The 13445-nt window shown below is 48.7% G+C and overlaps 1 protein-coding gene across 1 annotated transcript in view; it reads left to right on the top strand.

Moving 5' to 3' along the window:
• The window catches only part of MARCHF4 (membrane associated ring-CH-type finger 4), a 162841-nt gene that overhangs the window by 136133 nt on the left and 13263 nt on the right, over positions 1-13445 (top strand). Inside the window, exons 8-9 of the mRNA XM_081578231.1 lie at positions 1330-1485; positions 7130-7322. Of these exons, the coding sequence (XP_081434357.1) occupies positions 1330-1485; positions 7130-7322 (349 nt within the window). The remainder of the gene's footprint in view (positions 1-1329; positions 1486-7129; positions 7323-13445) is intronic.

Genomic DNA, 13445 nt, shown 5'->3' with positions numbered 1-13445 from the left:
AAGGGAGCAGAGGGTGGGGAGTTGGGTGAGACCCACTCCTAAAGTCCCTGAGAAGGTAAATGAAGGAGCTGGTGGACAGGAGTCAGGAGGTAGAAATGACAGGCTCTGAGCGAGGAGGGAGCAAGAGGGGAAAGGGAGGGGAGAGAAGGGGGTGAGGGAGGCCCTCAGGGGCCTGCAGCATCAGGACTAACAGGGAGTGGATGCAGGCTTCAGTCGTGGTCATGCGGTGTGTGGTCATGTGACATGTGGTCACAGGAGGCTCCAGAGACTGAGTCCAGCCCTGTGGTCCACAAGGAGCTTCAACTCTGGCACTGTCTTTGCCTCCCTGCTTCTAGAGAAGCCTGCCCCAAGCTGGGCTTCCCAACCACTCCCAGCCAGGCCCAGGGGACATGCTGAGAGGGCCCCAGGCCTTCAGAGGGGGCATCTGCTCAGGCTCCTAGGTCCCTAGGATCCAAGCCTGCCACATTTTTGTCACTCTGGGACCAGGGGCAAGAGGCTTCACAGAGGGGATCTGGGTCTCTATGGGCTGTGCTGCAGAAGAGAGCAAAGGCTCAGGACCAGAATTCCAAGGCCAGGCCAAATGACCTTCATGACATGTATTCAAAGTTTGGGTTCGCTGTTGACATTTGGTTACTGGGAAATTTTGCATAAACACTTGCCTCCTTGGAACACAGATTCCCACATCTGCAGCTGATGATGGCTGTCTCTTTAACCCACCAATCTGTTCTAGTTCCCGCCAGCTGGCTTCAGTCACAGTGTGGCCTGTCTGCCCCTGAGAACACTTGGGTTTGAGACCCATGGCTGTACCTTTAAAGAGAAGTCTACCTAGGCTGACAGCCCCTTTGGACGGCAGAGAGCTTTCATGGAGACCCTCTCACTCATTTTCATAGAAACCTTAGGACTTGGGCAGTACCGAGTAGGAGCCAGGAGCTCAGAATTGTTAGTTGAATTCACTGAAGTTGGGATCCTGGAGCCCAGGCCTCCTCCCAACCAAGTCTGTGGTCTGGCCTGGCCAGAGACATGGAGGGTCTGGGGCAAACCAGCCCTGAAGGCAAACTCCCCTTCCCTTCCCCGCATTGCTGAGGTCTGGCTTCCTGGTGGCTGAGATGGGAAAGCGTCTGCATGTAAGGAGGGAGACCTGGGTTGGATCCCTGCGTTGGGAAGATTCCCTGGAGAAGGAAATGGCAACCCACTCCAGTACTCTTACCTGGAAAATTCCATGGATGGGGGAGCCTGGTAGGCTACAGTCCATGGGGTCGCAAAGAGAGGACACGACTGAGCAACTTCACTGGTTCACTGGCTCACCACCCCTCGCCTCTCTCCCTGCAGGGGGAGCTGCTGAGCCCGTGCCGCTGCGATGGCTCAGTCAAGTGCACGCACCAGCCTTGTCTCATCAAGTGGATCAGCGAGCGGGGCTGCTGGAGCTGCGAGCTGTGCTACTACAAGTACCACGTCATCGCCATCAGCACAAAGAACCCTCTGCAGGTACGACCGGGCGGCTGCCCGCTGGGGCGCTGCGGCGAGGGCCGGGCTTTCCCACACCCCCTGATCTCCGGTGGAATGTGAAGTCCCCTTAGAGCTCTGGGGCTTTGGAGGAAGGGAAAGAGATGGGCCAGGTGGACGAGACCGGGGATGGAGAGCAGGCAGGAGGGCAGGAAAGGATTTTTGTGTTTTCTCTTAAGCCTCAGCCAGAAGAGAAAGGGGTGGGACCAAGAGAGAGAAATAGAGAAGGAAAGAAACATGGTGAATCAGATGGAAGAGAGAGAATAAGTGAGTTCATGAATAAATGAATGGATAAAAGAGATCAAAAATAAGAAAAAGGAACAAGAAGAAAAGAGGAGAGGGAGGGAGGAAACAGAAAGAACGGAGAATGCAAAAAGGCAAAGAGGCAGGGTGGGACGGTGAGGAGAAAGACTGTGATGAGGTTAAGGGCAGCAAAGAAGAAATGAGAGTAGAGACTGGATGGTATGTCCTAAACTTGAGGGTGCCTGGAATCCCAACAAAACGTGGGCTTTGATGCCAGAGTGTGGGGTGGAGCCTGATATTCTCCACTCCAACAAGCTACCCAGTGGTGCTGCTGCTCCTGGTCCACAGACCACACTTCTTATGACAAGGGACTAGAGAAAAACGGAGACGAGACACGAGAGGGAATCAGAGGAAGAGAAGAGACAGGGCAGGAAGGAAAAGGGAGAGAATATAAAGAGTCCATGAAGGTCAAGGGCAGGAAGACCAGGGTTCAGGTGGGGTCTGTGAACAGATTCACACGGGGCGGGGCTGTCAGATCAGAGGCCCCCACACCCCCCACGGTCCTCCCGACCCTTCCCACCCTGCCCCGAGACATCTGTCATCCTAAGAAGAGCTGACAGCCCCTGCGCCACCTCGTAAATCCTCCAAATCACACAGCTCCCCCCTGCGAGGCACACACACACACAGAGAGGGCGCTTTGCTTCTGAAAATACCTCCACATAGACACGGTCAGCCAGTGAAGCTGCCACGTCATCAATTAGCCAGCATGCTGGTGAGGGTGCCGGAACTCCAGCAGCTTGGCACAGTTGTCTCTCTCCTGTCTGAGGGGGCGAGAGAGAGAGTCATTGCTGCTGCCCCAGCAGAGCGAGTGGCTTGGGGGTGATGGTGGGCTGGAATCTCTGCACGGAAGGGCAGCTGCAAACACCCGGAGCGGTAGTGTCCTTGCAATGGGGACCAGCCTGGATTGGGGGGGGAGCATTATTGCTAGAAGGGAGACTTAGAACCCCCAGGCACCTCAGCCATCCTGATGATGCACCAAAGGGTCTAAGAGGTGCCTCCCCCTGTGCTGGTTCCATCCTCAGCCATTCATTTCAAAATCTTGAAGTGTCTTAAAATAGCGGTGTCTGATTCCAGGCCCTGGGGTGCATTAACTCTTCTTCTTTCTCAGCTGATTCAAGCCTTGGAAAAGGGTCAGAATCCAAACCCAAGTGCCCCCTTGGCTCTGTCCTTGGCTCGGAAACAGGCATAAGCCCTTGACACAAAAAAGGAAAAAAATATTTAGGGATAACTTTTTCCTGGGGGTTGTTGTTCAGTCTCTCAGTTGTGTCTGACTCTTTGAGATCCCCTGGAGTGCAGCACTCCAGGCTTCCCTGTCTTTCACTATCTCCTGAAGTTTGATCAAACTCACGACTGTTGAATCGATGATGCCATCCAACCATCTCATCCTCTGTTGTCCCCTTTTCCTCCTGCCCTCAATCTTTCCCAGCATCAGGGTTTTTTCCAATGAATCTTTTTCTGGGAGTAAAGAAAAGAAAAGATTATTCTAATCTCATAAGTGCCTTAAGCAAATAGCAATATTGACATTACCTTACTACTTTATTCTTTATTCTTAAGTTACTACTTAAGAATAACTTTGTCTTTTATTGTGCCTAACTTTGTCCTTTATTGTGCCCATCTTTGCACGTTCCCTTGGTATCTCTGATTTTCTTGAACAGATCTCTAGTCTTTCCCATTCTGTTTTTTTCCTCCATTTCTTTGCATTGATCACTTAAGAAGTCTTTCTTATTTCTCCTTGCTATTCTTTGGAACTCTGGAATAACTTTATCCTTAAGTTACTACTTAAGAATAATTCTTAAGTTACTAATTAAGAATAAATTTATTCTTAAGCTACTACTGTGTCTTTAATTGTGAGTTTCTAGTCATTGGAGATTCTGATTCTGTTACTTCTGGATTGAGATTGGACCTCATTGCATTCAATGGTGTGTGCTCAGAAAATGCCATTTTATTCTTCCAGATAGTACCAGAAGAAGGAAGTAGTCTGGACTAGCACCTGTACTGTGTGGTTGTGGCCCAAACTGACCCAATTGCATGTCTTGGGCTCCTCAGTGTCAGCCAAGTGTGAGATGACTGCCTGCTCAGCCATGGTGGGGCAACTTCTGATCCTCCTCATCTGTGGTAGAGGATGGATCAGGCAGGCCCTACCAAGAGAAAGTAGAACAATGGATGGGGTGCCAGGGCTAACTCTGCTGTCAGAGTGGAGAGGTTTCTTCCAAGTCTCCGATTTCTCACCTCTTGGTTCATGACCCCATAAAACATTCTGAGAAACAATGGGCATGACAGCATGTTATCTCGGTGACACTCCGTAAGCTCTGTTTCTAGAAAGAGACCCTGAGAAAGGCGGCGTTTCAGTGTAGCCCTGTGGTCTCAAGGCTCTGTGGGTGCCTCTCATCCTCTTTGCTACATCTGAACGGCAATTATATTCATGAACATTTAATTAGTGCTTACTAGGGGCCGGTTGTTGTTCTAAGTGTTCACATATATTATTTAATACTAAAAACAACCAAATGCAATGGGTACTATTATCATTCCCAATTTACAGATGAGACAATGGAGGCACAGAGGGGTCAACAATTTGCCCGAGGTCACCCTGGTGGAACAGGGTTATATCCAGGGGTCTGACTCCTGAGTCTGGCGCTTCACCTCTACCCTACATGCCCAGCATGGAGTTTGCTAAGTATGGTTATGAATACTCCTACCTTGCCATGCATAACTGTATTTTTGCTAAAATATAAAGAGGACTAGAAATGATGGCAGCAGGTACCCTTCAAAGCACTGATTAATTTCACTTAATTCTCACAATACTCCAGCAAACAATTATCTCCACTTTTTGGAAGTCCTGATAATTTATTGACTTCTCCTAGGTCACACTCCATGGGTTGGAGCAGAGCTGGGCTAGGATTGGGTCACTAGGCCCTTGCTCACTGCCTCTTCCTGTTACAAGGAAAGAATCATCTGTCTTCATGCTCTTGCGCCTTGGTCTCTCCATTCGCTGCACAGAGGGGCATGGAGAAGTCTCCTGATGCTGTGATCAGGAGCTTGCTGGGGATGAAGAAGCTCCGGGGGACCAGTGGGGGGCAGAGCTATCTCCCTGGGAGACCAGAGAGCTCCCCTGTCTTCTTTCTCCTTGTGGCACTGCTCCTCACATCACTTGTGGAGCCTCCCATGGGGCAGACAGGAGGGGAGCCTTGGGCATAGCACCCCATCCTGCTTTTTCTTCTTCCTGTTTCAAATTGTAGTTGGGGTGCTGTATGGCTTCCCCAAGTGGCTTGGGGCTGGTAGGAAGGACTTTAGGGATTAAGGGGAGCTTCCTCTGCCTCTCCATTCAGGGTTTTTGAAGCCTGGAGCAGAAGAAGGGGAGGGTGTTGATGTCATAGAGGTAGAAACAAAAAGCTCAATCAGGAGCGCTCTTCACAGACAGGGAGGCTGGCTCTGGAAAAAGCATTTGCCCTCTATTAGAGGAGTCTGTGGGATCAGGCCATCTTCTGGAAAATTCCTGTTATGTGTAACCCTAGGCGGGGTGGAAAGAGCAGTGGAAAATGTAAAGGCCCAATTACCTGTAATGGGATGCGATCTGTATAATTACATGTAAAGGCTGATGGCCCACATCTAGATGAGCGAGCAAATGTTTTCCAATAGTTACAGTTCCTTAGGGGCCACTGGTCAGTCCCAGCTGGAGTCAGAATCATCAGTGCTTCTTCCATCTAGGCCGTATAACGTGCAGGGAGGGCTTGCTGTTGGCAGAAGGAAGGTTGTCTGCCTTTTCTGGGGAGTTCTGACATGCCTTCTGAAATGCCTACTGGGTGCTCTCTGCAGGGCGTTACACAAACTGCTACAATCAGGGGATAGTCCATCCTTCCACTTTCCGAAGGGCTTCCCAGGTAGCACAGTGGTAAAGAATCTGCCTGCCAATGCACGAGATGGCGGTTTGATCCCTGGGTTGTAAAGATCCCCTAGAGAAGGAAATGGCCACCCACTCCAGTATTCTTGTCTGGGAAATCCCATACACAGGGGAGCCTGGTGGGCTACAGTCCACGGCGTCTCAAAGAGTCAGACACAACTGAGTACGCACACATGCCACCTTCCCAAACCTGATCCTGTCATTTCCCTGCTGCACACTGGTCAAGAGTATCATGTTTATTCTTACAAAAAAGTTTTAAAAAGTCTTTGCATATCCTTTAGGCTCCCGTGTGGTCTTCCTTCTTCCTTTCCCAGTTGTCTTACCCCACTCCCTGCTCTCTGCTCCACCCTCTCTGGTCTTCTTCCAGGTTTTCATACTTACCGTGCTTTCTTCTGTCACAGGGCCTTTGCACATGCTCTTCTCCCTGCTGGACACATATGCCTCCTCTTTTTGTCTAGTAAACTCCCACTCGACTCATTGCTTCCTTTAGAAGTGAAATGCCCTATCATAGGCTCTCACATGTCATGATGGATTGCCATTGTAAATAATATGTCTGTCTGTGTTCTCTAAATGTGAAGCCCCATGAAGGCAGAAGTCTGCATGTTTTTGCTTACTGCTTTATATGCAGCATCTAGCAGGGTGCATACACAGAACACCCGGTACATATTTGCTGAGCAAGAGCATGAATAAATCCCCAACTAAAATCCAACTCATGACTCATCTAGGCCTGTGCTACCTGGATCAGTCATAGACTCATAGAATTTCAAAGTGGAAACCCACCCACACTCTAGCCTTCAATCCATCCATCAATACAGCTATTAGCATAGTGCTTTTCTGTTAAAAAAAAAAAAACTGAAATTTCAGAGTTCACATACAGTCAGTAAATTATACTGTTTTTCTTCTCTCTCCCTAACATCCTGTGGCCTCTCTTTGTCTGTTGAATTGGTAATCTCTAGCATGTATATTAAATGACATGCCAGGTGTTGTTGTAGAAAACAAGCCAAAAAAAACCAAAAAAGGCCTGTACCCTCTTAACACCTATTGGTGAGAAAATAATGTGTTGCTCAGAAAAGAATATTCTGGGGACCTGGAACACCACCTACATTCTGCATTTCCACTTTCTCCTTCCCAGTTTTGTGTCTGCATCATAATCAACCACAGGGATTTTCCTTCTCAGCCTTGCCCACCCAGAGCCCCCTCCCGGAAATGACTTCTGATCATTTGGTGTGATATAGGTTTCTTCCACATCAAAAACACAAAGTTAACACTCAGAAACTCGCAAAAAGAGCCATAGTATCACACGTTGGTAAGCCCTGGTTTAAATCCAGAGGTGAGAGGCTGGGGCAGCAGCAGGAGGAGGGGATGGGATGGAAATGGGGAGAGGGCATGCAGGCCACCACTGACCCGCCATTCTCTTCCCTGCAGTGGCAGGCCATCTCCCTGACAGTCATCGAGAAGGTTCAGATTGCAGCTGCCATCCTGGGTTCCCTCTTCCTCATTGCCAGCATCTCTTGGCTCATCTGGTCGACCTTCAGTCCCTCAGCAAAATGGCAGCGCCAAGACCTCCTCTTCCAGATCTGCTACGGGATGTATGGATTCATGGACGTGGTGTGCATAGGTGGGTCTACTGGACGTGTGGATTCGTGGACATGGCGTACATAGATGGGTCTCTGGGATGTGTGGATTTGTGGACGTGGTGTGCCTAGGTGCGTCTCCAGATGTGTGGATTCGTGGACGTGGTGTGCCTAGGTGGGTCTAGAAGCTTGTCTCTATAGGAAGTGGGGAGCCACGTGCTAGTGAATTAGACACATACCCCAGGGTCCCTCCCTCTTGACGGTCGAAAAGGTCAAAGCAGAGATGGCACCAGGCTTGAGACTTGTGAGCTCAAGAGGGGCCATGGCTTAGATTTGAGGTGTGTGTAGGGAGTAGGAGGCAGGACAGAGACAGGAGACCCCAATCTTTCCTGGCAACTCTGTCCTGCCCAGTTGAAGATGAAAATGAGGAGGTTAGCCTCTAAGAATATTTGAGAAAAGTCAGTTGGTCAGTCTATCTGCCTTAGGCAAGTTGTGGAAGGCCTCTTATCCATTGTCTACCACAGCTGCCAAGTCAGGACAAAGGAGGCCTATACATTTTATTCCATTCTCTTCACAGCAAAATGCCCAGAAACAGTCATGATGATACCTTGCTCCCCTTTTTTTCAGCTTTCTTTAAGCCTATTAATACCCAAGATTTCTCTAATCTAGTGGTTTTCAAAGTGTATGTAGTTCAGGGGTTCCATGCACAACTTCAAGAGCCACTTTAAGGAGTGGGGAATGAGATGCTGTACAGACAGGCTCTGAATCTTCATCCCTGCTTCACCACTAGCTTCTGTACTTTCACCGATTAACATATGTATCTGTTCCCAGGTAAGGCTTTGCTTTAGAGCTTTCAGTGTTTTCGAAGGTTAGAATCCCACCACTGTAAGTTCTTGCTTGCTCCCTTACACCATTCCCAAATGTATGTTCCCTCCTCTTCCATTATATTAGGCTGGCTGGTGGAGGGTTTTTGTTTTTCCTAGCAGATGACTATGGCTGTCAACTCTGGAGTCTTCATCCAAATGACTGAGGAGGTGGGGAATGGCCCTGGTTTTCTCTGAGTGAAGGAAGCACACTTAAGCTCTGGTCATACACCCTCTCCTGGACCTCTCAGGTTACCCCCTAGGCCATAGTGCTGACAGCACCAGAGCTCCACAGTGGTCCTCTCTGGGCATTAGTTTGTGTTTCTATCAGATAGGCTACACTGCTCTGTTTGGCAAGAAAACGTCTATTGGCTAGGATTGGGCTGAGAGGGTGTTCATTTTCTTCAGGGTCCTTTAATATTAAAGGATCACAGAGGCTTGCATACAGATTATAGCAGCCAAAGGCTAGTGATGCTGGAACTTGTAAACCTGTCTAAGCGTCTTGCTGCCTCTCCATGCTGGCTAAACCAGTAGGTCAGCTCCCAAGTTCAAGAGCCTTTTAATTACAGCACCTAGGCAGTGAAAGGAAAAGACTGCCCAGGCTTGGAAGCCTATAGAAGAGAGAGGACTGTGAATGGGGAGGAATTTGACATTGAGGCATTCTAATTTAGTTTCCTCTCCCACCAGACTCCCTTCCTACCCCTGCTGAGGCACAAGTTGTTGATGCCAAAAACCAGGTGCGTCTCCATATGGATGTGTGTGGCTCTGGCAAGAAGGGGGAAGCAGTGGAAGCCTTCCTGTAGGGCCCTTCCAGCTGCCCTTCATTCTCCTTGAGGCAGGCCTGTGATGGGTCCCTGGAGTGCACATCTATGAGACACATTTTCCTGTCACGTGGTGTATTAGTCAGCTTTGGCTGCAGTAACAAACAGCTCCGAAATTGCACTGCCTCACAGCAAGCATTTATGTCCCATTCATGGGTCCATGAGATGATCTGGTTCTGCCAGGCTTAGCTGGACTTAGCTTCTGCAATTGCGTTGGGCTCAGGCCTGAGTGTCTCCTTATGACAGGGCCCAGGCTAAAGGGGCAGGAATTACTGGGGTGTAGTCTTCTCACCAAGTGCAGGGGCACAAGAGGATGAGTGAAACTCACAGAGCTTCTCAGAGCTTCTGCTCAGTACTGGCAACCTGGCCCTTCTGCCCACAGGCTATGGGCCAATGATGTCACCAATAAGCTCCTGCCCTGGAGGCCAGCATGAGTGAGAGAGAAGGGAATAAATACCATCTCCCAATCAGGGCTCCAGAGATTCGAAAACTGGGAGAACTGGACACAGAAGAGACTTGGTCATGGGACCAATCAAGACAACTCCCTTGTTTTGAAGTTGAGAGAACAGGGGGCCCACGGAAGGGAAGTGATCAGCTCAGGATTGCTCAGCTGAGACTAGAAGCAAGTTCTCCCAACTGGCCATCCCAGGCTTTTTCTATTATCCTCTTGCATCAGAGAGCAGGACTCTTGCGGCAGCACTGGGAAACCTACAGATGCCACCTGAGACTTCCAGTGCACATGGGCCCATGTACAGGAGGGGCCCTCATGGCAGGCTGCACCCTGTGGCTCTGAGCCACCCAGCAGCCCCACTCTGGCCTGCCTGGTGCTCTGGTCTCTCCTCCTCATGATGTCTCCTCTGAGTAGGGCTCCTTGGGACCATCTCCTTCTCTGTCTCTTCCTTGGCTCCTCTATCTGCCTGCCTGCTCCCCATCCCTGGCTCACTTTTTCTCCCATCTTGTATACATGTGACCCTCAGTCACTCTGATTATGGGAAAAGCAGAGTGAGCCAAATGCTGAGAGTTTTCACATTGTTTTCCTTCCTTCCAAGCCTTCAGGAAAACATCCTTCCCAGGTCCACAGCCCCACCCTGAGCTATCTAATCATCTGGTCTGACAGCCAGTGACTGCTTGGAAACCATTATTAGATGGGCGGGGAATGCATAGGGACCCTCATCTCTTTTAATGCCATCCAAAAGTGATCACATATATTTATAGTTAGACTATCTCACCTGTAAAAATTTAAAAATGGAGTAATATATGCTCTGGGCTTCCCTGGTGGCTCAGTGGTAAAGAATCTGCCTGTAATGTAGGAGACCTGAGTTTGATCCCTGGGTCAGGAAGATCCCCTGGAGAAGGAAATAGCATCCCACTCCAGTATTCTTGCCTAGAGAATCCCACAGACAGAGGAGCCGGGAGGGCTACAGTCCATGGGGTCACAAAGAGTCAGACACAGCTGAAGCAACTGAGGACACATGTGTGCAATATGTGCTCTAGATAAGAAAGGGAGGTGACGGGCAGGAGCTGGAGTGCATAGATTCTTGTAGTGGTTGCGATGATGATGATTTGGATGATGGTGATGATGACCAATAGTAAGGATGATGGCTTTAAGGATGAAGTATAAGTAACAGTCATTTCTCTGCTGTGCTCTGGCCAGTTGAGGAGAAACACACAGCACTGCACAAGTAGATGTAAAAATAGCATTTTAAGGGCTCTCTGGAAGGGATAATCATGTGGCATCTCTTTAGTTTTAAGCTCAGCTAGACATTCAGACTCATGGAACTACCAGGGAGCAGGTTTGGCACTGGATTCACTTAGAGGACTATAGACAGGAAGCACATGCTCCTCAGGCAGGTGCAGCTTACTTCTGCAGCTGAGTCCTCATCTGTTGTAGTTCAGGGCTAGTCTCTCAGCCCCCAAGTGATAGCTCAGAAACAAGGAAATGAGATCCACAACAGTGTGTCCCTCTTGGCCCAGTTTTCAGGGTCCCCACAAAAGTCAGACATATTCACAAGAGTCAATGGACTAAGAAAGCCCAATGCTACAGCCTCCCAGCAGTATTCATAGTAAAGCACTCACCAGTCAGGGGTCACCTCCAACTTAGGACATGTTACAACCCAGCTGATACTGCATTTTCATCAGATTCCCAGGAGAGACAAATCAGAATGCCAACATGGTCTGTTCTTACAGAAGAAGAGTGTGCCATCACACTCCTCTTTATCCTTGGGGAAGGGAAAATGAGTGTAGCCCTGTGTTAGCTTAACAGGTGGAGTAAGAAAGAAATTAGAATATAGTATTCCCTGGTAGCTCAGTGGGTAAAAAATATGCCTGTAGGGCAGTAGATGCGGGTTCGATCCCTGTGTTGGGAAGCTCCCCCTGGAGAAGGAAATGGCCACTCATTCCAGTATTCTTGCCTGGAAAATTCCATGGACAGAGAAGGCGGGCTACAGTCCATGGGATTGCAAGAGTCAGATACGACTTAGCAACTAAGCCTTAGCCTAAGAAAGAGATAAGACACTTGTTAAAATAATTCCTTGAACTTTCTCTACTTTTCAGACATCTTGGTCTATTCCTCAAGACTGTTAAATGGCCTCAGATAGTGAAAATTTGAGTAAACATAATGCATAGGTTTAATTCATCCTTAAAAATACCTTTTCTCTCAGAGTGGTGTGCTAAGGAAAAGTTGATGAGAGTGGGAGGGACACATGAGGAGAAATTCACTGCGTCAACACCAGCTCAGTGGGTATTCTCTGCCATGAAGCAAAGAGGATGCAAAGTCTGAGACATGGTCGGCTTGCTGCTCATGAAGCCGCGTCAGCCCTATCCATGGCTGTGTCCACCTGGCTGACCTCCAGGTGAATCAGTGAATGCAATGGCTCTCGGGCAATGGCCTCTGGTTCTCACCAAAGGATTTTGCCTGGAATGGTTGCCAGGAAGGTCTGGGATCTCTGTTTAATGCTGCAGGGGTTCAGGGTTGTGGACAGTGATTCTGGACTTGGTCATATCAGAAGGTTGTACATTCTGGAACACAGGCCACCTCTACAGATTAAGCATCTCTTGGCTTAGAGTCCTAAGTCCCGAGACCAACCTCTGCCACAGTAAAAGCCAGATGTAACTTGCTGTAGACAGAACAATCCACCAAACCCCTGCAACAGAGAAGAACTGAGAAAGGGGCCAATAGCCCTAGAAGATAAGCAAGGGAAGAATTATCCATATTGAAAGGTGTGGGTAGGATTAAAGCAGTTGGGCTCTAGGTCACATAACTAAGCAAATGGTAGGGCTAGGGATTGGACCATGACCCTCTGGCTTCAATTCCTGAGTGCTTTCTACTGCCTATTTCATCTCTGATTGCTCTGTGAAATTGCAAATACAGAGCTTGGATGGGGAAGCAGGTTGAGGGAAAATTGGTCCAGTAATATCTTGACTCATAGAGCTAATGGCTGGTGGCAGTAAGAATTTCAGTGAGTCCCAGCTGCTCCTGTCCTGTATTCAGGGTTTTGGAAATTAACCATTGTTGTACCTCCCTTTTGATCAGTGCTATTTTGACATCAACTGAGAGGGAGGCTTGAGAAGTTGAGATGAAATTTGGGTGGTTTGTTTCCCTGTGACACTCTCATGAAAGGTCCTTGGAATATGGGGAGCTAAATACACTGGTTAACATGAAATTAGGGAATCCATTCCTTCATTCAGAAATATTTATTGGGGACTTCCCTGGTGGCCCAGTGGTTAAGACTCTGAGCTTCCTGGGCTTCCCTGGTGGCTCAGCTGGTAAAGACTCCGAGCTTCCACTGAAGAGGGCATGGGTTCGATCTCCGGTTGGGGAACTAAGATCCCACATGCTCCAGGGCTAAAAAAAAATTATTGAGAGAGCACTCCCAGTGAGAGAGTCATCCACTCTCAAGGACTGTACATTTCACTGGGGAGGCAGACAAGCTAATTATTGAGGCTGGGACACAGGGTGAGCACAGAAAATGACTGAGTCAGAGTAAACTCAGGGAGGTCAGATCCATTCATTCATTAGCATGTTAGCTGCCTAATTTTGTTCAAGAAACTAGGGAACTTTAACAGAGACGTGAATGAGTCCCAGTCCCTGCCCTCAAGGAGCTCACAGTCTACAAATAAATTATAACACAATAGGAGCTTTTACAAGACACAGAGGAAGGTAGAACAGAGCAGAGAGCAATTAACTCTCCTTTGGAGGTATTCAAGACTGCTGTATTTAAAATGGATAACCAGCAAGGTGGAGAAGGAAATGGCAACCCACTCCAGTATTCTTGCCTGGGAAATCCATGGACAGAAGAGCCAGATAGGTGGGCTACAGTCCATGGGGTCACAGAGTCGGACACAACTTAGTGACTGAGCTGACAACCATCAAGGACCTACTGTGTAGCATATGGAACTCTGCTCAAAGTTATGTGGTAGCCTGGATGGGAGGGGAGTTTGGGGGAGAATGGATACATGTATATGTATGGCTGAGTCCCTTTGC

The sequence above is a fragment of the Giraffa tippelskirchi genome, chromosome 3, assembly GCF_054371585.1.
Source record: "Giraffa tippelskirchi isolate mGirTip1 chromosome 3, T2T-mGirTip1v1.2.pri, whole genome shotgun sequence".
Taxonomy (NCBI): Eukaryota; Metazoa; Chordata; class Mammalia; order Artiodactyla; family Giraffidae; genus Giraffa; species Giraffa tippelskirchi.
This window is presented reverse-complemented; position numbering and strand designations above follow the sequence as displayed.